Below are 27,077 nucleotides of genomic sequence, written 5' to 3' on the forward strand. Positions count from 1 at the left end.
AGGAAGCAAGGCAGCTAGTGAGTTTTCCCAGACAATGTTGTGAACACATGTGTGTAAACACAACGCTTACCTGACACTTGGGAGTCCTGCCCAAGGGATGTGATCCAGACATTAGGAAAGCTTTGGAATATGGTAGAGATGTGAGAGCATCTGAAACTGAATAGCCACTCAGAGTAATGCAGCCTGAGTCCTCTTGCTGTGTCAGAATCTGCAATGAATTTCAGAGGCACTCCTGGTATAGACGTGATGCCTCAGTGATACTACAGCCTGTAAAAGCATTTACAGACCATCCCTCTGAGCTTTTGGTGCTTACTTGAGGGGCTACTGGCAGCTCCAGAATTTAAATAGCAGACTGCTTGTTCGTTTCTGCATTTCACTTTCTCACTATTGCATTTCAGTTTTTCACTCCTGCATTTTATTCTTTTGCCTCCCTTCCCTTCAGATTGCCACAGCCCCAGATGCCTCTCTCTTAATCCTCCTTCTCATGCCTTCCAGGCAGCAACAGCGTGTATGAATTAGCTTCCTACTCAATATATATTTCAATGTATATTTCTGAAAAGAAATCTCTGATGTCAATTCATCAGGAAGATCACATCAAGCCCATCTAACTTCACTCTCTGACAGGGTAACTGGCCGGGTGGACGGGGAGATGCAATAGATGTGATGGGTTTTGACTTTGAGACTTCAAAGGAAGGCATGAATCTCATAAACAAACTAGGGAAAGAATTATGTCTGGAACTGCTTAAATCTGAATGAAATTGCCAAAAAGTGTTTACAGCTGGTTCAAGAACACTGTGCCATTGGAGTGAAAAGGCATTTCTAATGGGGCCTCTGAAATCAGAGGATTCATTTTCGTTGGTGAAGACTTGAGCTGCCTGGTTGGAAAAGCTTTTTAACTCTCAGGCTGTAAAATGCTGGACTAGATTGGCCAAGGGAGTCTTGTCACTGGAGGCTGTTGAGAACAGGTTCAACAAATATCTGTCAGGGATGAGCTGTGCTTACTTAATCTTGTCCCTGGGTCAGGATGATGAATTAGATCATTGCCTGAGGTCTCACCCCAGTTTCATTTCCTTCAATTAAATTAAGCAGACCTCAGAAACCACTGACAGAAACAAGCTATAGCAAGCTCTGCTTACTGCCTCCTCACAGGCCAGGTGTTAGTCCAGCACTAACCTTGTCCTGTAAACCATCAGCCATTCGCCTGATGCTGAGAACCCAAAAATGAAACTGTCGTGTCTTCTGTCTGTACAGGCATGCCACACACTGAGTTCAGAGGGGCTTTTCTGTACCTCTCCAGAGAACTGAGCCTTTTTTAAGATCCTGGGGTTTAAACTTCTTTCCTCGGAGGGCTTCTGGGAGAAGATGTCATGTGGGATGGAAACCAATAAATCTTCTGCATTAAGAATATTAGACTGAGGACTGATCTCTTACCCTTGAAAGAAGGTCTCTGGGGAAGGAGTAGCCCTCTGCCCAGCTGAAGAAGCCAACCTCCCTCCATCCTCTCACAGGGAGAGCAGGGGAAGCAAAGAGGTAGACTCTATTACTGCAGCTCCTCTGCACTGCTGCCAGCTCTGAGCCTGTCTTGCTTCTGACAAATTGTAAACACCATCCTCAATAAGATTCACGTAATGATCTTTTTAAGGCTGTTGTCTTTGTGACCACGTCACATCTGTGCTTCATAATCACCTCGTGAGTGATGAATGCACAGAGATCAGTCTTTTCTTCTGTCATTTCTAACCACTGAATCTCACTACATAAGAAAAATTCTTGTTAGCAGGAGCAAAGAACAGGGCCTTACACTGTCTGTGAGTAATTCCTCTAAATGCATTTAATCAGCAAACTTCCTTTTCATGCTGCTTTTTTTGCTGAGCTAGAGCCATTACTGCAAACAGAATTATTCCCAAGGCCAGTAACATTGCTCCATGGTGGCAGTTCCCTTTTGACTCAACACATCACCTCCTTTTCCCCAGTGTTTTACCCATCTAAAATGCTCCTAACCACTCCTGTCATTTCACCTCACATCTGCCTTCCACCATATACTGTAGCAAATACCCTACTGAAATCCAGCTAGATTGGTTCTACCAAGTTCTTTTTTTTTTCATCCAGGTAAAGGAAAGGAGGTATAAAGAAAAAGACCAAGTTAAAGGCACATATTGCTTTTGTTGATAAAGCCATCCTGTATTTGATTCTATTTTCCACTTACTGCTGTAGAGTTAATTTTGTTTTCCTTCTGTAATTTGTTCTTAACCTTACACTCTATTAAGACTAGACTAATGGGTTTGCAGAGGCCCTGAGTACTTTGTTTTCTCTCTTCCTGAAATATAGCTCCCCTTTTCCACTCCTCGCATACTTACCTTGAATTTGATGGATTTGCTGCAAATCTTTGCTCCCCAGACTTGCCAGTTTTGTAAAACCACAAATATAGAAGCAAGAAGAGCTCTGGTCTTGATGCTTGAATTTTGCTTCTGCCCTGATACAACTTACTGTTCTCCACTCTCTCCTCCCACCTTCCTCAGCATCATCCTTCCTGTTGAAAAATGGCTCAAGGCAGCTGTAAAGACCCGGAGACGCTTTAGCAGCACTTTGGAGAGCACTGAAGATGATGTGAGGAGGGCATCAGCCAAGCATCCACAACTATGCTCTCATGCATTTTGAATGACATTTCTGTGGCTGCTGCTGTTCAGAAGAATATGGATGTCACGGTTAAGGGAGTGATCCCCAAACCAAACAGGTCCTGCTGCTAGGAGATGTGCCTGTACTTGGAAGAGAAGGAAGATGGGTTGAGAAGAGCTACAAAGGGTAGCAGGCCAGCTAGAGAAGAGATGTTCGTGTACCAGGGCTTTGCCGATGCCAGTGCTACTGTCAACAGAGATGCATTTCCACAGGGTCAAACAAGCATACTACCCTTCTGGCTTGTAGTATTATGAGGACACTGGACATTTGCTCACAGCAAATCAGTAGCACAGATCAAATCACAAACTCACAGAAAAATTCAAGCAGGAAGGAGTTTTCAGAAGCATATAGTCCAGTCCCCTCAGGGATCCTGCTCAGAGCGGGACAAGTGTAAAGCCAAATCAGGCTTCTCAGGGCATTTCTCCCCATATTTTGAACATCTCCAGGGGTGGAGATTCTGCAGCCTTTGTAGGCACTTGTTCCACTGCTAAAGTGCTCTCAAGAGGGAGAGGTTTTCTGTTTAGAATTTCCCCTGTTGCAACTTGCATCCTTTGCTTCTTGTCCTTTCACTTTGCCGCCTCCTCAGAGCCTGGCTCCATCTTCTCTTCAACTTTCAGACAGCAATCTGACACCCTTCTGGCCTTCTCTCAGCTCTCTCAGCCTTATCCTTGTGCACTGTGTGCTTCAGCCCTCTATTGTGGGGCCCTTTAACAGGATGTGCTGCAGTCTGTTGACATGCATCTTGCAACCTCAGCTCACACCTTCCAGATGTGGCCTCACACATCTCACATGGATGAGAATTATAGTTTCCCTTCATCTGCTGGATATACTTCTGCTAATGCAGCCTAGGTTGCAGGCATATGTCATGCTTGAAAAGCTTGCTTGATTGGATAATATTCAGAATCACAGAATCACTGAATACTTGAGACTTTTTGAGGTGATCTATAAAAACAACTTTGATTTAAGCCTGTTGAGGTTATTGCCACAGAGTAGCTATTACTGCACTGGAACAGGTTTTGTCTGTGCCTGTCTGGTATGCTTTGGCTGTGGCCATGCCATTGAGATCCCCCTCAGGCACTGCTGATGTGACAGTGTTTTTTCTCTTGTGCTGAAGGTACTCAGGCACAGCCTTTCTGCCTTTCTTCACATGTCCAGTGATTCCTTTTTCTCCTTCCAAATGATGGGACTTGTATTCATGACACACTGGCCAGGAAATTTGGTAAATAATTGCCTTTATCGCAGTGGCCAAACAAAACACAGAGGTCTGTGGCTAAGGTTGATGAATCCCAGGAGCCCTGAGTTACCATGTTCCTGCTCAAGGGACCCTGGTGTCCCAGAGCAACTGCTTCCTTCGATGAAAAATGCAGCACATTGCTACTGTGTGTGCTTTAGGTTCCAAAGTAAATCCCAGATGTGTGGTTTCTTGCCCCTGAAAGAGTAGATGCGGCTGCAATGCCATGATTCAGGGCAAGCATGTGCAGGATAATGCTACAACTCAGTTACTCAAATCTTACAACACTAACTAGAGAAGCTACCAAGCAGGGAAAGATGCAATCTATTTCCACGCAGTGGAAAGAAAGCCAGAAATGACGTGCTGAAATGCTCTCTAGTGTGCGCTGCCAGGGGAATTAATCAGCCGATTGCCAAAGAGATGTCAGCTCTCTGAAAGAGTGAGGACAACATGCCTTGCTGAGAAATGTACTCACTGGCTTGTGAGTACAAAACAGTGGCTTTGGGATAAACTTAATGTTGTCCCACAAGCAGATGAAAATTTGAGCAAGAATGAGCAGCCTCCATCCTTAAAATGGATGTCACCACATCATGATTCTTTCTAAACACGTTTGTCCATCAGTGAATTCAAGTAGCAAGAGAGGTTAATTATAGAATGCATCAGGTCTGCCAGCCCACTAGGACCCCATTGTGCAGCCTAACACTTACACTGATGGAGTGGCCACTGTGACCAGCGGTTAATATGCAGGCAGAAGACAAACACAGAGCATACAGTGGTGCCACAAGCAGCCTCCAGTGACTATGGAAGGTCCAGAGGTAGGTGTTTCCTGTGTTAGAGTGGTGAGAAAGGAGGGGGATGAAGACATCAGAGAAGCAGAAAGAGCTGAGACGGGAATTGTGACAAATAGATGTGACAGGAGGGGGTAATGGGAAATCGAGCAGGCAGGCAGTGTAGAGTTGTGTTTGCCTCTCTCCTGGTCAAAGCTGAGTTGAAAAGCTTGTTAGAAAGGTTGTGGGAGAGCAGCTGCTATGGCAGCTTTTGTCTCAGGTACCTTTCTCCACATAGTTTCTTTCCTGAGTTTGTCATGAGCTCACAGAGGGAAGGTTTAGATTGGATGTCAGGGGGAAGTTCTTCATGGAGAGAGCGGTGAGCTGCTGGAACAGGCTGCCCAGAAAGGCTGTGGATTTGCTGTCCCTGGTAGGGTTCAAGACCAGGTTGGATGGGGCTCTGGGCAGGCTGGTCTAGTACCAGATCCGGAGGTTGGTGGTCCTGCCTGTGGCAGGGGGCATTGGAACTTGATGATCCTTGGGGTCCTTTCCAACCCAAACCATTTTATGATTCTATGAGCTGGTCCCTCAGAGGAAGGAGGTGCTCAGCTCTGCTGTGTGCCCTCTCCCAGGACTGAGGCCTGCTAGCCTACACCTGCTACCCCCTTCTGGGTCTTGCCTGCGTCCCCCAGTTTCTTGTTCATCTCTGCTTGTTTGCTGTCCTGCCCCATAACTGCCAGCTCCTCTTAGTTGCCCTGCTCCCACTCACCAGCCTAGCTTCGTGCCAGGTGAACCTGCAGCTGGTGTGGTACTGCCATCTCCCCTTGCATAGCATTTGGCCCTCCAAAGGACAGGACATTACATAGGTGAAGGCTGCATCAAATCTGTCTCAATGCAGTCTCTTGGGAACTCCACCGCACTTTCAGAGCTGCTTGCACCAATTCCATCTGGGTTTTCAACCAGCACCATCCTCAGGCTAGCTCACCTGGTAGGTGTTGCAAACCACCAGCAGCTCTAAGGACAAGCACGTGGGACATGAGCACGCTTCATCAAGGAGTAGCATGAGACAGAGGCCAGGATACTTTTTTGTGACACATAGAAGGAACAAGGACAGGCAGGATAAGTACAGGGGGGCACCCAATAGTTGGGAAGGAAGGTGAAAAGGTTAGGTGTGCTTTCCAGAGAAACACACCTCTCTTTCTTTTACTTTATCTGCTAAGGAGATAAAGAAATCAAATGCCTGTGACAGATGTTAGTCACACTGCTTCACATGCTTCTGAAAATTGCTTAGCAGTGCTTGGGGTGGGAAGCCAGAAACTCCATGCATAGTAAGGGAAAATTAACCACCTGTCCCACTCCTCATGGCAATTGTGGTTTTACCTCGTGCAGGACATCTTGACTAGCTCTCCCAGCTACCTAGTCAAGGCCAGCCTTTTCTCTGAGACCCTCAGGTTAATTTGTTTTTAGGCAGCAGAAGAAGGGAAGGAGAAGTGCAGAGAGGCTACAAGGGGCTTTGGGGCAAAGGAGAGACATAAGAGACACCAGTGTCAGGCCAAAGTTCCTCTTCTGAGACATAAGACAGTATTAATTTGCTGTGTTGCAGAATGAGAAATGTCACCTTCAGAGATGATCTGACAATCACAAAAGTAAATTACATAGAGGAAAAAAAATAAAAGAGATGAGCGTCTGTGAATATTCATGAGCAAGTCAAAACCCCCAGATTAACAAGGAAATTAATTTCCAAACTGATTAGTCTGCCAACTCCTTTTATTTAAATAAATCAACAATTGCCTTCACGTGACTGCTGCTAAGAACAGAGCTAATCCTGGCTCCTCACAGGAAGAAGTTTTGCATTGCCTGGGATGACCATTGTCCCAGCACCTTTTTGGGTGAGGCAGGCACTACCTCTTGGCCACCAGGAGATTTCCTTTTGCCCAGCACTCCGGATATTGTGGTTTCATGATCACCCTAGCCAACCCAAATGCGGGTTGCTACAGCTGTGTGCTCCCTGGTCCCACCCTCTTACTCATGCTGGCCCTGAAGAGCTGTTTCAGCAGGCCAAGCTGGCACAAATCTCATATAACAATTAAAAAAAAAAAAAAGAAAAGTTTTTTGTTAAGTCAGAGTACTGAAACAGCTCAGCCAAATGCTTGGCGAGTAATAACATAAATGAGAAGGGAACCTAATTTAACCCGGAAGGTGGCTCCAGTGCCAAAGTTAGTCCTGCTGCACATGGTGGAATGAAGTAGATTATATCCAAAAGTCTCTCAGCACCTGAATTACAAAAGTTTAGGGCAGGGTAGGGCTGCAATAGCCAGCTTGGTTTCATGATTGCGTGGGACTTCTCCAATTCAAGGTGCACTGCGTTGTCCAGGAACAGCCTCATGCCTCATCCTGTGCCATCACCAAGGCTTGAAGGATGTGCTACTGCTTTATGTGCAGCCAAGCACGCTGCACAGCAACACGAGCAGTCTCGCTGGGCCTAATCTGAGAAACCACATTGTCAAACTGTGAGCTGCCATCCCCATCGGCGTCAAGTTGTGAATAATAAGGAAAAAAAAACCATATAGGTGCGCTTATGCTGTGTGCAACTGCAGAAAGGGGGTTACCCTGCCTCCTTTAAGCCTGGCCTCTCCCTTATGTCTGCTACAGCACTGATGTGGCTGAGGCGCTCCGGCTCGCAAAGCTGGCAGAAAACAGCCTTGCTGCAAGGCGGGCTGCGTGCCAGCGTGTCAGCGCCACGAGCCCGGGGCCGTGCCAGAGCCGGCGCAACTGCGGGGCACGGCCCACACGGCGACAGGAGGCCATCTGACCCGGCCACCGGCGAAGCGCAGGGCTCTGGCGTCCGGCCCGGGGCGACAGGTCGGCCGACACGGCGCGGGGCAGGGCAGGAGGCGGTGGGTTGCCCCGAGCCGCGCAGAAGAGACGCCCGGCGCCGGCCTCCGACGGCTGGCCCGGACGAAGGTAGGTGAGGGCGCGTGGACGGGAGCCCGGCGGAGGGGCGGGACCGTTCATGAATATTCATATTTCTTATGAATATTCACGAGGGCCGCACACCCGCACGGCGCACGTCACGTCGGGGAGGCCTCCTGGGCCGGAAGCTGTCTCAACGCCGGGCTGGGGAGCGCCGCGCGCCGCCACAGCTACTTCCGCCCTCCCCGCAACCCGGGCTCTCCGCTCGCCAGCACCCGCGCTTCCGGTAGGCGCGCGCCCACCTCTGCCCCCCGCTTCCGGCCCAGCCGCCCGCCCACCACGCTCCCGCCGCCGGGAAGCCGACCTAGGCCGGCGGCTGCCGCCGCTCCTCCTCTTTTTCAAGAGAAGCCGTCGATGACGCCGTTCCGCTCCGCTCGGCGCCCCGGAAGAGCTGAGTCGCGCTCCTCCTCTTGATCCGGAAGCGCCTCGCCGCTCCTCTTTCCGGTGAGGAGGCCGCCGCCGGAGTCGGGGTTGGGGTCGCCGCTGGGGGGTGGTGCTCGGTAATGCGGCGGGTGCGGGGCCGGGGGGGCCCGGGGAAGCGGCACTTCCGGCTTCGAGGCGCTCCGGAAGCGGAAACGGTAGCGGGCCGCCTGTCTGTCCGCTCGCCCGTCCGTCCCGGTGGCGGGGCCCTGCGGGGGGAGGTGGGTGCGGGCCTCTCCGATCCCGGCCGGTGCCCGCGGGGAGCCCCGCGCCGCCCATGGCCCGTCCCCGGGGGGCTGCAAGCGAGGGGCGGCCCGCGTCATGGGGGCCTCCAAGCAGCCCCGTAACCCTGGCGGTTTGTTTGCAGAGACGGCCCTGGAAGGAGGAGCGATGCAAGAGGAGGGAGAGTGAGAGGGGTAAGCAGTGCCCGCAGACGCGCCCGGGGCTTGAGGGCGCGCAGAGCCGGAGGGAGGAGGGAGGACCTCGGGACGGGACCTCGGGGTCAGGGGTGGGAGAGGGGATGGGGCCGGTGGGGTGCCGGGCGATTCCTCGCCAGGCAGAGGCTTTTGCCCAGGTCTGGTCGGCCGGGGTGATGGCTGCCCCTATGTCTGGTACAGCACCAATGCTGCTGTAGCTGTGGTGTGTGGGCTGGGGGGCCTGGGACTCAGGGTTTGCCCATTCTCTTTGGGGTGTTCTTGATGTACATCTGCATGTGCTTGTTCTAAAGGCATAGCAGTGCTTGAACTTGTTGGTACTGAGGAGCTTAGGGGAGGCACTTTGGCATTTGGTCCCATATCCTGTGTGGCCTTCAGCATCTATAGCATTTTGCAGTAGTTGAGCCCAAAAGCTCACTCTTACTGGCCAAAGGTATTGGGCAGACACAGAATGACAATTTCAATAATTGTTTTGTCAGATGAAAGCTCTACACTACGTATAAATAAATGCTGAGTATCTGGAGAATAAAGGAAACTACATTAAAGTCAATCTCTAAATATCTGCATATCCAACCTTGATTATACCTTCCAGAAACACAGCCTCTGCCTCACCGTTTACTTGCACGTGCTTTTTATCTGTGTGTTTGTGATTAAAAGTGATGACCTGCAAAGAAGTATAAGCCCAGCCCATTAAGTATGTGACTTTGTGAAGTTCTCTGAGATATAAACTTCAGTTTCCTTGTCCCTTGTGAGTTCTCTGGTTCACTCAGTTGTTTATTTGGTGCATGTACATTTGTGGCTTGTACACAGAAGGTGTTTTTGGTTTATATCAGGAGGGTACATTGACATCTGTCTGATACTAGACTGGTGAATAGGAAGAAGGTCCCATCTCTGGCCCGTTTGTGGAAGCTGGGATGATGAAGGCACTGCAGTGGGAACGTGCTGTGGTACAGGGTTGAAGCTCCAGCCCATGTGGGATAGTTATAGAGCAATTGGAAGGGTTGCGTGCAGAGTTCTGGTAAAGTAAGTGTGAGTGGTGTTAAAGTGGGGGCTATGAATAGGGGTGCATGTTTTCAAAATGTCCTTTAGCTTAAAAGTGGGATAGGGGAGGGACATCTGTGGGTATTAGAATGGTAGTTTGGTAGAGGAATCTTATCTTTGTTTTCTCTCTTTGGAAGATTGGCTTGCTAGTGAGACTGCATGACAGCTTTGACTCTTACACTGTTTCTCCTTTTTCTTCACATTCTTGTAACTTCATTACATCTCAGTCTTTCAAGCCAAGTCTTTTGAGTCCAATAGCTGCTCAAGCATAAACACTGCTGGATGGGAAGAAGGATTGTTAGAGAGTTTAGTGAAAACAGCATAGTCACCTTTTGAGAATTATTGAGAACTTCTTTGGTTCTTCGGTTCGTTTTTGTGTTGTTTTGTTGCTTTTTTTTTTTTCTTGGTGTGTGGGCTTTTTTGTTTGTTTTGGTTTTAAACTGAAGCAGTTTGTAAATAAGCAAACAAAAGATGGGTGCTTTGTGAAGGTCTGGCAGGAACTAGATAGAAACAGGAGGCCACTGCGTGCCACCCGTCTGTGCTCATTTGGATTTTACAGTCTGAAGGTGGAGGTGCCTTTCGTGCTTTATGCTCCTTAAGTAAGAAAGTTGTTGTGAGGTTTTTCTTGAAATTGATGTCCTTGCATTTTACTGCTGAAGTTTACGGTTGAGTCTGAGGGATTCAAGACTTGACAATTACCAAGTTTATTTAAAAAAAAATGTATGTGATTACTTTATGAGACTTCATTTTTACGTAACCAGGTTTGCTTAGGGTTGGCTTTTTTCTTTTCTTTAGCTGAGCAAATAGGAGCTTACTGATTTAAAACAACAACAACGAAGCTCCTTTACATTCCAGCCAAAAAAAAACTTCTTGATTCAGGTGGCGCTCAGTTGCCAAGGAAGGCCTTATCCTCTACATGTATTTTTTCTTCCTGTGGAAGCAAACAGTCGTGTAGTTGGGTGTTATGTACATAGAGCCTTGTTGTTGACAGAATACATAATTAATTTCAGTAAAAGAAGCAAAGGAAAGACATGTGCCCCATTGGATTCTGATTGAATTGCTGCAATGTAAATCCAGAGTAATTCAGTCAGGCAGCTAGCAGTGTGTCTGCATGCCACTGATGCAAGGTAAATAAATCATTCCTAAGTGTGTTTATTGGTTGATTTGTAGTGAGTGAGTGAGGCAGGAATACTTGGCTTTGCTGTTGCGTGAGCAATTCATAAAAACAAAATTAACAGGTAATTTGGTTCATTTAAATACTGCTTCTCTACGTAGAGGAAAATTATCTCTGCGTTTTGGCTCATACACAGTAATTCCACATGTATTTATTCTGTCCTAATGTACTTCTGGAAAATGTTTCATGCTTCTTGGGGCATGTTCCTTAGCTTATCTGATGACTGAGATAGGTCCTTCAGAAACAATATTTACTTGTTAATTAGTCTACTGCCACATCATAACAGAAATAGGACTGGTACGATTTGCAGATAGCTGCAAACCTGTAGTGTTTGCTTTATCTAAACAGCTTGCTGTGCCAGATGTAATGTTCACTGAGCACAGTTTTTATTGCATTTATTTTGCCTGCTGATTTTGCCATATTTGTTCAGAAACAGGTACATCTACTCCAGAAAATACTGTTTTGTGGATCTCTTAGTTTTTCAATAGCATCTAGAGAGCATTGCAAATTGCTCTCGATAATGATATTACACAGAGGAATGACAGGATTAGAATAGAAAGAACAGTAAAATAGATTCTTTCAGCTAGGTGATCCTAAAGAGATTAAGCCTCTGTCCTCAGAGGACTATCTTCTGGTGTCTGACTTGTCCATGGAGAGCTGAGATTGAGCAGTGGGCACTAGACTGAGGGCAGAATCCTACTGATTCTTATCCTGGAGACAGGACTGCAACAGGCAACAGAGAGCTTGACATGGTACCTCTTGGGAATACCTCGATACCTCAGGAGCAGGGCAGCCAGGTTGTTTCCCTGCTCTGTTGTCTTGCTGGATGAAAGAGGTGGATCTTGTCTGTCAGGATTGAGTGACATTTCTGGTTTTCTTATAAGAGTGGGGCTGGGGTGGTCAGAGCAGAGTGCTGCGGGAAGTTAGGAGCCTTGAGTTTTACTGCTTGGTCTTCTGTGGCTGTCTGTTATCTTGGACAAGTCTGTTTCCCTCTCTCTGCCTGTCCTTCTTCCTGTACAACATGCTGCTAATGTGCCCTTGCTGCATCTGGATCCTTAGTGAACTGGGGTGGAGGGACAGGCAAGGTCCAGAACTTTCACTGCTTTTGGGGTCAGGATGGTTGTGACGGTGAAAAATGGCTTTCAGCTGTATTTGCCAGGTTGCACGTGCACAGACTTGATCTTTTATGCCATGTACTTGGGTGGATGGTAGTTGGGGAATATTAGAGGTGTTTTGGGTCAGGTGTAATCATTGTTAATTTTATTTTGCATGGAGAACTACTAGGCAAGAGGTATGGGCCTAAGTCTGTGGGAATAGCAGATAACTTTTTCCCTGAAAATAACAGGATTTGGGTAGATAGCTCAAAAGTGGGGAGTGACTGCTTAAATGAGAAAGGGGAGATTAAGGAACTGTCACAGCATTAGACTGAGGCAGTTCCCTGTTGGAGTCATTTTGGGTTTAATATTCCTTTTCTGTGTGTGTGTGTGTGCGTCTGTCTCTGTCTTCCTTTTTCTCCATTCCTCTTCCCTTCCCCCTTCCTGTTCCCCCCTGTGCCCAGCTAGGATGGAAGAATCTCATTTCAACTCCTCTCCGTACTTCTGGCCAGCAGTGCCCACGGTTTCGGGACAGGTAAGATCTTTGTCTTTCAACCCATTTTGCTGATGTTGCTTCACATTAGAAGTTTGTGAATGATGCATGTTTCTGTTGCTTTTCTTGCTCAGCCAACTGCTGGAAGAGGCTGTACTGCAATATTCTAAAAGCTGTTCTTCCCACCTGTTTAGATTGACAACACCATGTTTATTAACAAGATGAAGGAGCAGCTATTGCCCACAGAGAAGGGCTGCAGCCTTGCTCCCCCCCACTACCCTGCCTTGCTGACAGTGCCCACCTCAGTGGCCCTTCCCACTGGCATTGCAATGGACTCTGACACCAAGCCGGAGCAGCTGACACCACACAGCCAAGCCCCTGTGACTCAGAACATCACCGTGGTGCCAGTGCAGTCTGCTGGGCTCATGACAGCAGGTAGGGAACTCTGCAACAGGAGGATGCCAGGATGTGTGTAGTGCAGGATTCTGGAAAATCCTCTCGGGACTGTAGATCATCCCGAGCATTTCTGATGGTGTAGACTGCCTTGCCTCTAAGCGTAGTTTCACTGTGAATCTCTGGGAAGTCTATTAGTCTAGCCTCTGTGCTGATGTTTGACTTCTAGCTGTGAAGACTGAGAATGTTTTGGAGATGTTAAGCTGCTCTTCTGTTTTAAATGTAGATGTATAAACCTTACTTCTGTGAGATGAGGAGATCATTAGAAGGGTAATACTTGACCTGCATCTTTGTTTTCAGGTCCTGGTCTCGTGATAACTTCTCCATCAGGCTCCCTGGTGACTACAGCCTCCTCTGCACAAACCTTTCCCATCTCAGCTCCCATGATCGTCTCTGCACTACCCCCTGGCTCCCAGGCAGCCCTCCAGGTGGTGCCTGATCTGACCAAGAAGGGGACAACCACCCTCTCCGAAGGTGGGGGGGGGGGCGGGGGTGGGGGAGTTGCCCCCAAACCGCCTCGGGGCCGGAAGAAGAAACGATTGCAGGAATCGGGGCTGCCAGAGATGAGCGACCCCTTTGTGCTGTCAAATGAGGATGATGAGGACCAGCACAAGGATGGCAAGACATACAGGTGGGGAGCAGGCTTAAGCCATGATTGTTACATTGCATGGGGTTGGGGGTATATTCAGCTCTTCGGAGGGTTACGTGGGGGTGGGAGAGATCTTTGCCTCTTCCTTGTAGAGTCCCTGAATAGAGAAACTCTTAGCTGCAGAGAGGGTTGAGTTTTCTTGATAATTCGGAATGTTTGCAAGCTGGTAGATTGACCCCAAACTAAGCATCTTCTTTGTAGTGAACAACCTCAGTTTTCTAAACATATGAATGTTAGTATTGCTTGGTTAGTTAATATTAGCTCCTTCAGAGGCTGAGCCATATCCTTGATGCTGCAGTTGGGTGCTGTGGCTGGCATACTGCAGAGTGCAGCACTGTCTGGTGCACCTGGAGCACTTCTGGTGTGGTTGAGAGTCCTAGTGTACCTGAATGCCCCTGAATGAGGACTCCGATCTGTCCAGTATAAATTCTCCATAGTGAAGGAACACAGCTGAAGTGAATTGTGGTGATAGCATCTGTTCCTGTGTGCCCTGCCCCATGTGCTGTCTTACTGTTTCAGCATTCCCAACAAAACAGGAAAAAAGTTCTGTTCTGAATTAGATGTAAGGGTGTTACTGAGCCCAAAAGTTACTTGATAGGAGGGGAGAGCGTTCTGAGCCTTGAGGTTGGGTTTCTGAGCTTGGAGGGATGTGGCTTAAGGAACTTGCACAAGTGAGTGCTGGGAAAGGGAGAGAGGTTAACTAGGAGGAAGTACTTAAAGCAGAGGGTAATAAGGAGCACAACATTTTTGAGAACGTGGCAGCTGGACAGAGCAGATGAGTGCTAGGGTGGGGATGTGATGGTCAGTGTTGGTTGGGAAGCAGGAGCCAGTATGGGTATTTAGTGATGTGTGTTTCTGAGGTTCTGAGGGCTGGTTAAGGTCAGTGAGTCAAAGCAGAGATATATGATTCGTAGCTCATCTCACTTCCCTACTATGTGTCCATGAATCCTTCTCAGTTTCCCTTTTACCTCTTTTTTTTTTTTTTTTTTTTTCTTTTTTGTATCAGTTTAGTTATGTTTCTGGAAGTAAGTCATGAGTATGAAGGTACCTCCACAGAATCTATGCATCCATCCCAGACTCTTGTTTCATTTTTAACTACAGCGTTTTTAAAATGTTTACATTTTTAAATCGATACAGTCAAATGGCTGCAAAACTAGAGCTTGGAACAGTCCTTTTATTCCCTTACCCAATGTCCCAGTTTTTCCACTTTGAAAATACAATCAGCGTATGGTGAAGAGGGGTGGGAGTGTTAGGTAGCTTGCTATTTTTAAGTCCACCATTTATTTTGGGCCCTAGCCACAATTCCACACTACTCAAGCTGCTTACAGTCTGGGTTGCTAATTAGGTTGTTAGATATGTATTTACAGGGGACACAATTGGCAGTGAACGTTAGAATTAAAGCTGAACCAAAGCTTTAATTATAGCTCCTTGTTTACATGGAAGTTTGGAAAAAAAATGCCAATGCCCATGTGGAGTGACTCAGCAGAAACTTTATGAACACCCATAGTCTCTGTAACTGATCATGAAAAAGACTTTGCAGAAAAAAAGAAACCCACACAAATAGGTTTATATGTAGGAAACATGTAACCAGGAATATTTCACATCTTCACGTTTAGTCCGCCTCTGTCTCTTCTTCCAGTTCCCATTCGAAGACAAACTTCCTCTGAGCAGTATTAAAGTGCAAGATAGCCAAATTGAGATTTATTGAAGACCACCAAGGGGCTGGAACTAAGAAGAATTGTTAAACATAAAGGACAATGAGTGCTCTCGTAGCTGTGGGAAGATCTTTGTATATAACATGCATAGGTTAAAACTTGAGAACTCGTGGGTTCCTTCACTGTTCTAGGTGATAATGATTTGGGTAGTTGCCGTTACTGTAGTGCGCAGACGTATCCTAGCTAGTTTAGGATTACATGGGAGGTTTTTCTGAACGTGATCCCTTCTGGGCTGAAGGAGTTGCTTGTGGTGTACGTGCAGGCATTTGTGTGATTTCATTGACTTATCCTGATACGCTAAGGACAGTCTAGTCAGATGCCTGGAAGGAGTTGTACTATACTGATCAGTCTGACTACTTTTGTTTTTTTGTTTTTATCTTCATGAGCTCTTTTGTCATGGGTGTCTGAGCTGGTGGCTAATTTCTCTAATTCTTGACTCCTGGCATATTGTGAAGAAGGATCGAGGCCTTGAATGAGCAGTACTGCAGGCAGGCCTTGAAGGGATTGCGGCACAAAGACGACACAAGTGTTGCAGATCAGCCCATTGAATGTAGCGATTCCTGCCCCAGCAAATAGCAGATGTTTTGCTGCAGTCTCTAGAAGTGAGTTAGACTGCTGTGGCATTGATGCAACAATCTTTTACCACTAGGTTTTTCTTGGTAAGAGAAGGCGTGAGGCTTTTACTGATGATGCTGTTGCTTGCAGATCTTGCACGTCTAGCCTAAGGATTAGTCTGGCAAGAGTCCTTGTTCTGCTTTGTGATATTAGAAGAGGCTTGTACCTGCAGGGGACAAGCATCTAAACCAGTTCTGTGAAGCATTTTCCATCATGAATAATGTCATTTCAGACTTGTCTGGATTCATTGTCAGTTCTTCATTAATAACTCCTGACATCATGGTAGAATTTACTTTTTTCTCCTGCGGAAAAAGAGATCAGCATCAAGAGTGTTTCTACTAAGATGCTGTCAGTGTGTGCAGCACATGATTTCTAATCAGAACTTTAAAAGGTACTGAGGAAGAAAGGGCATAGATCCTGGAGACAGTGGTATTTCTCAGTACTGTTTTGGTGTGTGTTCAGATGCGCTTCTTAAAGCTTCTGGTGTGATGTGTAGACAAGGTGGTTGAAATGGTTCAGTCTCTCTGGTTCAGACCGTCAGTTTTCTCTGTCAAACAGTTCTCTGAATAGTTTGGTCTTGCATTTACTGGAGGAAGGAGCCTCTTTATCAGCACTAACACTTAATATATTAAGTTTTTTGTCTGGGATGGTTTTGTAGGCTCTGCTTTTGAGCAAAGGATACAAGTAGAAAAGTTGTAGGCATGAGAAGGACCTTGCTGTTACACTGTAGTCATAGAGCTTTCTGTTTCCTGCCTTCATTGGTAAGTTTCCTTACTTTCTCTGGGCTGGAGGGAGTTTTAGTTTGGGAGACATAACCAGCTAAGAGACATAAGCTTCTGAAGTGTGTCTAGGGAGAAAAAATGTGCAGAAGCCTTAGAAGTCTTGGCAAGAAGCAGAGACAAGCTGTGAAAGGGGAAAAATCTGGATGATGGAAATAAGGGATGGAAGTAAGGGGAGCCCAGTGGCTTGAATACAACAGGCGGTGGGTATGTCCTTTTTTTTTTTCAGCCCCTTTTTTTTTTTTGGCCCTACGCTGAATTTAGTGTTGCTGTTTGACCTTCCCATGTGGTGATGATTTTGCTGTTGTTTTTTAATAGATTTGAAATCTGATGGTAATGGCTTTCATAAGCCGTGTCTGCCTGAAAATTTGGTCAAGTTGTAAATTTTGAAAATGATCTGTTAAGCATGCTCTGAGATGCTGTATACTTTAGTAGTTGAAATACGCAAAGATTATTGTATCATCTTTGTTGGTATTTGAGGTTTGCATGAATCCAGGCCCTGACCAGACTGTTTGTCTCCGCAGAAGAACTAAATAGGCTCTGACCTCTCTGTGTTTATATGAGGCTGTACTATGTGTGTGCTCTCTATACTGTGATAAGCGTCTTCTAGATTAGTGCTGAAGAGCCAAGCTTGCTTTTCCTTCAGTCACGGCCCTCATTCTGCATCAGAAGGGAATCTTTGTGCTCAGTGTTGGCAGGAGCCTTCCCCTCTTGCAGGTGCAATGGCAAGGTGAAAGAAGGCAGTGCTTGATTCAAACGCGGTGGAGACAAGAGTGAGATAGGGCTAGGGCTTGGAGCTGATTGAAGTCTGGAAGCTTGATAAGGCAGAGATGGGAATCTCTGAAAGGAAGGAGGAGAGAGGAAAGAGCCTCACAAAGTAGAGGATGTGATGGAGAGCCTATTTGCAAGGTTATAGAAAAGCTAGGGAGGGTCAAGACTGAAACAGGAAGAAAGAGGCAGATCTGCAAGGAGCTGGAAAATGAAGGAGGTACCTCAGATTAACAGAACAGATGGGGAAAAAAGCATGGGATGTGGACAGACAAGTAGAAGTGTGAGGGAGAGGAGATAAATGTTAATAAACAGGGGAGAGTTACTGGCAACTGAGGATGAGGAGGCTGGGGCATATGGGAAAAGAGCCTGGGGCTGGGTCTTGGTGCAGGAGAGACAGGATGGCTACAGGCAAAGGAGAAATAGAGATTGAAGTATGGGGCAGGAAGTTTGACCACATTCCCTCCAAAGCCTAGAAATATTAAATCCAGCATTCCTAAATTTTGCCACGTTTCTGCTGTCAGCACTAGTTAGTATATAACCTCCTCTGGCAAAGAGCCTCACCCCCCTCCGATGCTAGAAAAAGACAACAAACTGCTATTAATATCATTTATTGTCCTAGCTGTGGTGGCAGAATCTGTGCAGAGGTTCTTAAGATTGCTGTTGACCAATGTGGGTGTCAGTGTGATGCCACATGTTGGAATTTCTGTTTGCTTTTTTTAACAAGTAGTTCCGTGAGCAGCGGAACTAATGAAGCCTGGTTTCCAGCGGCTCTCTCCTGTGTGGATTCTCTGATGTCTAATCAAGGGTGAGCTCACTAGCCTTTCCCTCAGCAGGGGGCTCCAAGAGGGTCTCTTATCTTTTCTAGCTGCATATTTTTGTGACGCTTGTTGTGATTTTAAAATTCTTACCCCTTTTTCGGATTTGGTTAAAATTGGCTTATACTTTCAAAGTTCTAAGGAGGACAGGTGCACATGTACTTCTTTATATACACACTGTTTGTAAGCTTTGCTTTGTATATGAGTACCGTGTCAGAAGGTTAGAAATGGTAGTTAAGACTGACCATGTGTCTCGGGATATGATAAGGAGAAAACCTGGATTATGGTAAGTTCTCTCCCTTCTATTATGGTGTTTTAACTACATGTTTGCATGTGCACGTGTGTTCTCATTGTAGTTCATCATAGTGCAAAGTAAAAAGAACAGGAAGTCACGAGTTTTAATTTTAGTGCATTTTACTTGCTTGTCAGTGTATGCAAGGGAGTGAGGGAGTCAGTAACTGTTTCAGCTGGAGAGAGAGAGCATCAAATCTCTTATGTCACACATCTGTCTGCGTGGTCACACCTTAATTTGACCCCATTGAGTCAATGCACTTTTGTACCATCTTTGTTTATGTGTTTACAGTTATAGTGTACTTGATAGCCTGTCAGAGTCCAGAAAATTTACTTAGGACCAGTATAAAAATTGAAATGGCATGGGGTTGTGGAGTTGAGAAGGATAAGGATGATTTGGGGAAGGCAATTGACTGCTAATGTGAAGAACCTGTAGGCTGTTTGGTACGGTTTTAATAGTGTATCTTAAGTCGTGGTTCAGGCCGCACTCTGCAAACACAAGTTAGGTCACATCTGGTGTTCCCAAAACCATAATCCCTTGCCAAGTATCATTGAATAGTCCTCTGTTACATGTTGCATCCTTTTTAGCTTTGCACAAGCATAGTATCTTACAGCTACAGTGCAGAAGTCTTATAGGGGCTGTGATTTAAATGTATGTACTGTCAAGTTCCTTTAAAGGAAAATCAACGTTTGCAGATATTGGGTTAGCCACTCAGAGTTAGTGGGTATATCTTACTAGTTGTTTTTTTTTCATTCCTGTCTTTTGTCACTTCCTACTGTTAGGAAAAAAGAAATGGATGCTGTGGGGACAGATGAGTGTGGAACGCTGATACTTCTGTGTGGCTCCAACAGAGGAGTGATTTTGCCTTCTGAGATTGGAATTGCACTCGCTTGACAAGTCTGATGCTGTATGCATCACAGTGGTTATGAAGAATCCCGACCACTTGCTTGTTAAGTATCTATCTGTGCAACATAATAAGGATGCAGTTCTGTTGAAGCAGTCAATAAAGCTGTATCAGAATATGTGGCTGCACTGCAGAGCCAAATTTTGTTGACACAGATGACCTTACTTCTGGTTCTAAATTTATTAGTGTTTCTTATGGGGCTTTTGTTTTTTTTTTAATTTAGCATTGGGTATTATCATGTTCGTAGGAAATACCTTATCGTATTTTATTGCTTCGCTAGTTGTTTATTCTAATGGTTACTGATTTCAGAAATCGATAGAGGTCTTAAGCCTGATGTCATTCAGTGGTTTCAGAGGTCAACAGAAAATCTTTTGACAATTTATAGATAGAAGTAATTGCTGGTAGATAATTGTGGGTGTTGTTGTTGTTGTTGTTGTTGTTTTAAAGGCTAAGTTTTATGTGGCTGTTAAACTCGAGCTGCTCAAACAAAATGTGGTTTTAGTACAGCCCAATGTAAGGCTTAGTTTCTTGGTTAATACAGCCTGGCTTCTCCAGCAGAGTTAGGAATTGAGACCTAGATGCTCAGGCACTATTTAAAACAATGATGGCCTGGATAGAATTGGAGTAAGGAGCTGGACTCGAAGATCTTTCTGGTGGGTCCATTCCAACTCGGAACATTAAGTGATTCTAGGAAGTGTCCTATTGGCTGCAGTTGAACATCTTTAATCTAAAGAATAAGTTATGTAAGTAATGGGGAAACAGTGTCCTGGAAAGCAGTGCAGAAGACTTCTAGAAATTAAATGACGTCATGTGAGTTCCCAGTGTGAGGCTCTGACAGAAGATGGTAAATGCACTTGCTGAAAGAATAAATAACAAGGTATTTAAAGGAAGACAGGCAATTTGTGAAGCACACTGAAATGCTGCATAATTCTGGGTCTGACATTTTTTTTCTAAGATCATTTGGAAATATTGACAGAATGCAGGAATCACCTCTGAGGACTGGAGAAATGCTATATGATGAGAGCATTTAAAAATAGTCACTGCTTTGCCAGGACAATGGTGCATGTTTGTTTTCTTTAGTCTTACCATGATACCAAGCAATGGAGGGTCTGTGGAAATAAGTCTATGAAGATCACTGTGTAATTAGCAGACTTGATAGCGTGCATGTCAATAGTGTAAATTGGCAAACGGACGCAGGAGTACAATTTTGCAAGCTTGCATTTGGCATTCATATACTTTTATTTAGGTCTTATACAAGTTTTCTAGCCTTGTATCTTCAATATTTTATCTCCTTCCCCTTGCCTCTTACAAAATATTAGTGAGGAAATGTTTAATTTGCTTTAAAATAGGGGATAATTTGAAGGTTAAATCAGCATTTCTTATGCACTGTGCATCCATTATTATGCAATGATTGCATTAGTTACTTCATTAACTCTGCATTGCAAAGGCAGTAAATTTCTTTCCTTACTAAATATCTGTTGACTCAGGAAGCCTAAACTTAACTAGTTTAACTTCTGACCTTTCTGATCTGTTGTTTTAAGTTATTATTATTTTTAACTTGTGATCGTGTATTTGAAGTCTAGCAGAAAGAGCAAGGGCTCAGTTAAATTTGAAGATGAATCTCAATAGGAAATTGAATTCTGAAAGTCATGCAAAAGCTTACAGTTTTCACAACTGTGATACCAATTAATTAATCACTTGATTGAAAAATGCTGTTAATTCATGGTAGGCAGATTTTACTATGAGATGATATTTCAGATGGTATTTTATCTCATAACAGCCTCTGATGAATGAGGCGAAACATTCTATGAGAAGGAGCAAAAACATGGCACTGTGTGCCTCAGAGTTGTAGTCTAGCTCCTATAAGCATAATTTTGTTTGTGACTCATCATGATGACTTTCATATGGGAGCAGAATTAGAATTATGTATCCAACTTTTACTGGCATTTCATGATTTTTTTTGAGGGTGTTAGTCTTACCATGCACATATTCTTTTTATCTCACTTTATTTCTGTAGATTCCCTATAAAAAGAAAAGATCAGAAACATTGTAAGGTGTTACTTCTGTTCCCTAGTATACTGATGAATATAAAACTATTTATATGGAGAAATGCACCTCTGCATTATTAAGAGTTTATTCTCCAAGGCTAAATTTGCAGAGCCATGACAAGCAGTCATAGGATATTTTGTTACACTCTCAATGGGAATACTGCATTCATTTCTGTTACTTGCTTTCAGAATACAGTGGAAGTAGTAGTAGTTCAGAAGCACAACGGGGAGAAAAGGTTAAAAATGCATATGAACAAAAAAGATGACTTATTTCATGTAGCGCTGTGTCTGTGCTTAGCAAACAGCACTCCCTACTTTTCCTCTTCCCAGCAAGGAGAATTTCAATGAAATAGAATACGGAAACACTGCAATTGTCAGGTGCGACGTCCTCATTAGCCGTATGGATTTAAACATTTTTTTTGAATCCATATTTCCCCACCAGAGGACTGACTGCATCCTCCCCTTTAATATTAGATGTAGTCTGAGGCAAAATGCAAAGCTGTTAATTAAATAGATCGCTTGTTCCCATGAAAATGCCTGCAACCGCATAATGCAGAACTCTAAAATGCAGCTGTCTGCTCTATTCCAGGGCCTTTTCAACTCGTAAGGCTGATGAATTTGTTAATGCTACATAACATTCTTGCCCTCTCTCAGCTGATGCTAGTTGGATTATTGGAAAATGAGTCCATATATATGAAATATATTTTCATATTGTTTTAAAAACAATTTGGAGACCTCTGCAACTGCTAAATGCAGACAAGTGAGGTTGGTTGTTGTTGTTGTTGTTTTATCTTCTGAGGTTTGGAGGGTTTTTTGTTTGTTTTGTATGTGGGTGTGGGGTCTCTTGGTTTTGCTGTTTTTCCTCGCATTGAGATTTATCTTCCATTCTTATGCAGGTTCCAGGGAGATTTTTGTCAGAATGGAGAAGAACATTGTTTCTCTGCATCAAAGTTTATTCTAGGGAATTTCTGACCTGAAGGCAGATACCTGACAAAGCAAAGAAGTAAAGAAATTGCTGCGCAGGTGTTTTGGACAATAAACTAGATGGCTTTATTGTCATTAGATACTTAATGGGTGGGAGTGCTTAGACATAGTAAAGTTCATTAGTTTTTTTTCAAAAAAGAATGGGATGTTTAAAATATATGGTCATATACAGCAGAGAAGATAACAGTTCCCAGGACTGTATGTACACTAGAGCTACATGTCTAGAAAAGTAGTACACTTGGACAGGTAGCTGAATTCTAAAACCAGTCATTGTAGGAGCCAAGTGATTGAGAACATAATACAGCCTCTGAATGTTGTTCCAAAGATGTATTATTCTCATGGTTGAAATGATCCTGTTTCTTGTTATGGGGGTTATGGCTTAATTCCTTGCATTAGCAGGACACTGGACTTGGAGATACTTTTCAATTCAGTGTTCACTTTAAAGTTCCTTTTAGCATTGCTACTTTCAGGAATACAGTTCTCATTCTCTAAATATGACTAAAATTGTGGAGTGCCTATGCTGTCTTCAAGTGTAGCTTTAAATTTTTCATAAAGTCTAGAGCAAACTGGACAAGTGTTTAGAGAGAGAGAGGGTTTGTAAACCAAAACCTGCTTTTTCTAAAAGGTGATCTTGATGTTCTTTCTTGCTCATTGCATCTCAAATAGACCTAGGGATAAACAGATTGCTACTATTTGTTGATGCTAGAAAGGATGGTTGTGTGTATGTGAGGGAGGAATTATAGGTTAAACACATTCTTTTATGTGGTGTTTTCAGTTGTGCAGTTAGAAGGACGTAAGAGAAAGATGAAGGCAGAAAATGTGGAAACAACTGTTAGAGATGATAAGGAATTCAAAGGAACGGTGATATATAAGAAAAATGGCATATGTGTGGTAAAGTTCTCGCTGGGGAGGCATGGCTTCCAGTTAAATGGCTCAAAATCAAGCTGTGGCTTGGAAGGGCCTGTGGAAGTGAAGGTAGGTTCTGGATAAATATTGCCTACATTACGTGTGCTAATTAGACCACATGCTTCATAAAGGCTTCTGGCTCCAAAATAAATAGCCATTGTAGTAAATGTAATGAAGTATTCTCCTAGGAGGAAGAGAAACACTTGAATGTAGGAAGGAGCAGGATAAGCTCTCTGTTGTTTGTAATAACTGCAGAGACTTTTGTCACTGAGCAATTTCTTAAATGCTTGTAAAACTTAAGGAAATTCCCAGGCACAAAACATAATTAACACAGCACAACAGGTTGAACAGAGGTCTTGTAGGTGGAATTTTTCCCTCGGGTGTGACCCTGGAAGTTCCAAGTGCAGGTTCCATTTTGTCTTGTTTAATTGAGAAGTCTGCAAGTGGAAAAACTTTTAGTTCAGAGAAACCTTCAGTCTGCCACTTGTTGGCGTGCACTTCTGTGGGAAGATGATAACCTCCAGTAACTTGGATGTAGTCTCTAGCTCTCTGTGATTTTATTAACCACAAACTCTTTTACCACCTTTAATTTTATAAAAGTACAATCTTCTCTTAACCTGGTATTATGGTGGAGGAATGTTTTTTAACATCAGCATCCATTGGAGATAGTTGCCCACTGCTTCTCCCTGTTCAAAGAGTCTGTGTTATCAAACGTGCTTCTGATCATTGTGGGAACAGATGGGTCCAAACTCCCAGACAAAACATTTCAAAACATCACTGAGATAGAAACGGTGAAAGCCAATTAGACCAGTGAAATATCTGATCTGATATGCAGAACATCTTTTGAGACTCACTAGGAAGGCAGCACTGTTGTTACTTACAGCATTGTCTTCGTAAACATGTCTTCTCCAAAAATGGGAGCAGAATTAAATGGTTTTGTCATAACTGCTTTTGCAGACTTTGCAGTACATGGAATTAACTTTTATAATGAGGATGAACGTTAACCTGGGATTTTCAGGTTTTCCAACTTTTTTGGCTGAAATAAATAATAGATGAACAAAATGTTTTTTGTCTGGGAGTTGTTGTTCCTGTCCCCTTCAGATTGCTGTAGAAAAATTTCCAAAGTGCTGCCCTGTCTTCCTTGTAAGCACAATAAATTAATCTCTTTGATTCTCCCAAGACCTTCACTTGTATGGCTGCGAAGTATAGTTTGGTCTCTTCTGCCAGTTCCTAGCTTAAGATTGTTCCTCTGGGACTGGAGCACTTGCAGCTGAGCACAATGTCCCAGGTGAAACCTCCCCAGAACCTCATAGTAAGAAAATATCCCATATTCACTCAGTGTGGATGAGCCCTTCCAGTTAGAGTTGATAGATATTGGGGCTTGCCCCCATATGACACTGTCTCTTCCCCTCACCCCGGTCCCAGGTGCCGGATGTGTTCGCTGACCTTCTACTCCAAGTCGGAGATGCAGATCCACTCCAAGTCCCATACGGAGACAAAGCCACACAAGTGTCCTCACTGCTCCAAGAGCTTCGCCAACAGCTCCTACCTGGCCCAGCACATTCGCATCCACTCAGGGGCCAAGCCCTATACATGCAGCTACTGCCAGAAGGCCTTCCGCCAGCTCTCCCACCTGCAGCAGCACACACGGTAAGGGCCAGAGGAGGCTGGGGGCCTTCAGCACTGCATGTTGCTGTCATCCCAGCATGCTGTGAGTGGGCACCCTCCGTGGGTGACTACTCGGGGAGACCTTGCTGATTTCTGTGGGCTGGTCACGTCTCAGACACAACCAACCAGCAGTCGTGGTATCTGACACGTTAAGACCTGTTGCTTGCTGTGAGGGGCTGGGTGTGCGCAGAGGTTAATGCTACTTAGTCTGAGGGGTGTCTGCAATGGAACAACGTCATCTGACAAAAGGTAGGGCTGGTTTTGCCAGCGCTAGAGTAAAGGACACATAGAAGATCTGTTCCCTGTCACCCCAGCATAGTTCTGCCAAACAACTCAGTCCACGCTTGCAGCCCCCTGTTATTTCAGCCATAGGTTTTCCACACACAGCTCTGCCAATGCCCCTCAGTCCAAACTCTATAGTTTCTCTCTCTGGATCCTCCCCCGGTGCGGACAGACCACAGGCTCTTGAATCCAAGGGGAGCACGGTTTGAGGCTGAGTGAGCTCATGCCATATTGGAGTTCCTCTGTGTAGCAGATAGTGGTGCTGTCCCACCCCCTTTGTGCCCTCATTCCGTCAGCACTAGCCAGATGGCGGTCGTGTCCAACTGCTGCTGCTCCTCCTCCTCTTCGGCAGGATCCACTCCAAGCTCCACACGGCGATTGTCAAGCCGCACAAGTGTCCTCACTGCTCCAAGAGCTTCGCCAACACATCCTACCTGGCCCAGCACCTCCGCATCCACTCGGGGGCCAAGCCCTACACCTGCCGCTACTGCCAGAAGGCCTTCCGCCAGCTCTCCCACCTGCAGCAGCACACACGGTAAGGGCCAGAGGAGGCTGGGGGCCTGGCCCTGGCCCCCCCGCGCTGCCGGCATGCACCTGTGGAGCACACGCGCGCCAAGCATGCGGGGGGCGGGCGGGGGACGCGACCGGCTGCACACACAGGAGGAGGTGGCCCAGCAGAGTGGACGGAATGGAGACTGCGCAGGAGACGCTGACCACGGCAGGGCAGAAGCGGGCATGTGCTATCCCTGGGGATCCTTGGTCTGGCACCGCGGGGGGTACAGAGAGAGAGCAATAGAGTGAGAGGCATTGGCCATAGGGGATCCCAGCCCGGTTCTTCGGGGGTTGGACTGAGTGTGTGGAAGCTTGTCCTGGCATTGCAGGGGGACAGGGGCATGAACACATTTCCCTGATAACATAAGGGGAGAACTTTTGGAGTGTGTATCCTGAGAAGGAGCAGAGCTACTTTCTTGGTACTGTGGAAGCAGGAGAATGGATTCCTCTTGGTTCTCCTGAGCTTGAGGCAGGGAGCCTGGGCCCCCAGACTCCTAACCACCCATTTTTAGGTGGCCCACGTGCCAAGCCAGCCACCCATTCATAAAGTCTTACTCCTCAGTCCTAGTGACATTCTGAACTCTGCTTGTCTGCATGTACTTTCTAACTCCTAGCTGGACACAGGAGCTGGGCAGAGCTCTCTTTGTCCAGATAGAACAGCAGCTGGAGGCAGCATCATCCGTACCCTTGCTCTCCTGAGTGGCTGTGAGATTTGATCATAGCATCAGGCCCTGGCAGTCCGCCTTGCCTGTCTATTCACTGCTTCCCATTTGTGCTCTTCCTCCTTGACAGTATCCACACTGGGGACCGACCCTACAAATGCGCTCACCCTGGTTGTGAAAAGGCTTTCACGCAGCTTTCCAACCTGCAGGTAAGAGGCTGGGCATGCCCTGCTCAATAGTGTGGGTGGCAAATACAGCTGTCAAGCGGGAGGAGGTGGAGAAATTGGGGTAGCTGGGAGGAGAGTGAAAGAGTACAGAAATACTATTGAAGTGCTGAGTAGGGAAAAGATTCATGGCTTTTGTGGCACTAGTGACCCAAATCAGTCCCAAAAACAGTTGCATCCTGTAAAATTATGAGCTTGACTAGAATGTGGCGAGACCTTAGTAACATTCTTCCCATCTGTTCCGCAGTTTTCTAACATAGCTGGGGCAATAAATTTTCTAAATGTTATGAGTGGAATAAAATCTCACTATCTGATATTTTTGTTGTTGTTTGTTTTACAATGGAATTAGTGTAAGACTAGAGATTTAGGGAAGCAAAAGTAATATGTCCTGCTGCAGTATTGAGGAGGAAGGGAAGAGTGAAAAATGCCAAATAGCAAAATGCCAGCGATCAGTTAAG

General features: G+C 45.4%; 1 protein-coding gene across 8 annotated transcripts in view; it reads left to right on the plus strand.

The window, feature by feature from the left end:
* Positions 1 to 27,077, plus strand: part of ZNF384 (zinc finger protein 384) — a gene marked incomplete at both ends in the record, with an annotated part of 49,791 nt that overhangs the window by 21,756 nt on the left and 958 nt on the right. Inside the window, 8 exons of one of the 8 annotated variants that reach the window (XM_079544152.1) lie at positions 8,051 to 8,088; positions 8,432 to 8,487; positions 12,272 to 12,342; positions 12,495 to 12,735; positions 13,054 to 13,384; positions 24,657 to 24,881; positions 25,534 to 25,716; positions 26,526 to 26,604. In XM_079544152.1, the coding sequence (XP_079400278.1) occupies positions 12,277 to 12,342; positions 12,495 to 12,735; positions 13,054 to 13,384; positions 24,657 to 24,881; positions 25,534 to 25,716; positions 26,526 to 26,604 (1,125 nt within the window). Of the gene's footprint in view, positions 1 to 8,050; positions 8,089 to 8,427; positions 8,488 to 9,468; positions 9,522 to 12,271; positions 12,343 to 12,494; positions 12,769 to 13,053; positions 13,433 to 24,593; positions 24,882 to 25,533; positions 25,717 to 26,525; positions 26,605 to 27,077 lie in introns of those variants that run through there. The other 7 variants (XM_079544153.1, XM_079544149.1, XM_079544154.1 and 4 more) reach the window with 7 other exon arrangements.

This window comes from Tetrao urogallus (genome assembly GCF_951394365.1).
Source record: "Tetrao urogallus genome assembly, chromosome: 1".
NCBI lineage: Eukaryota > Metazoa > Chordata > Aves > Galliformes > Phasianidae > Tetrao > Tetrao urogallus.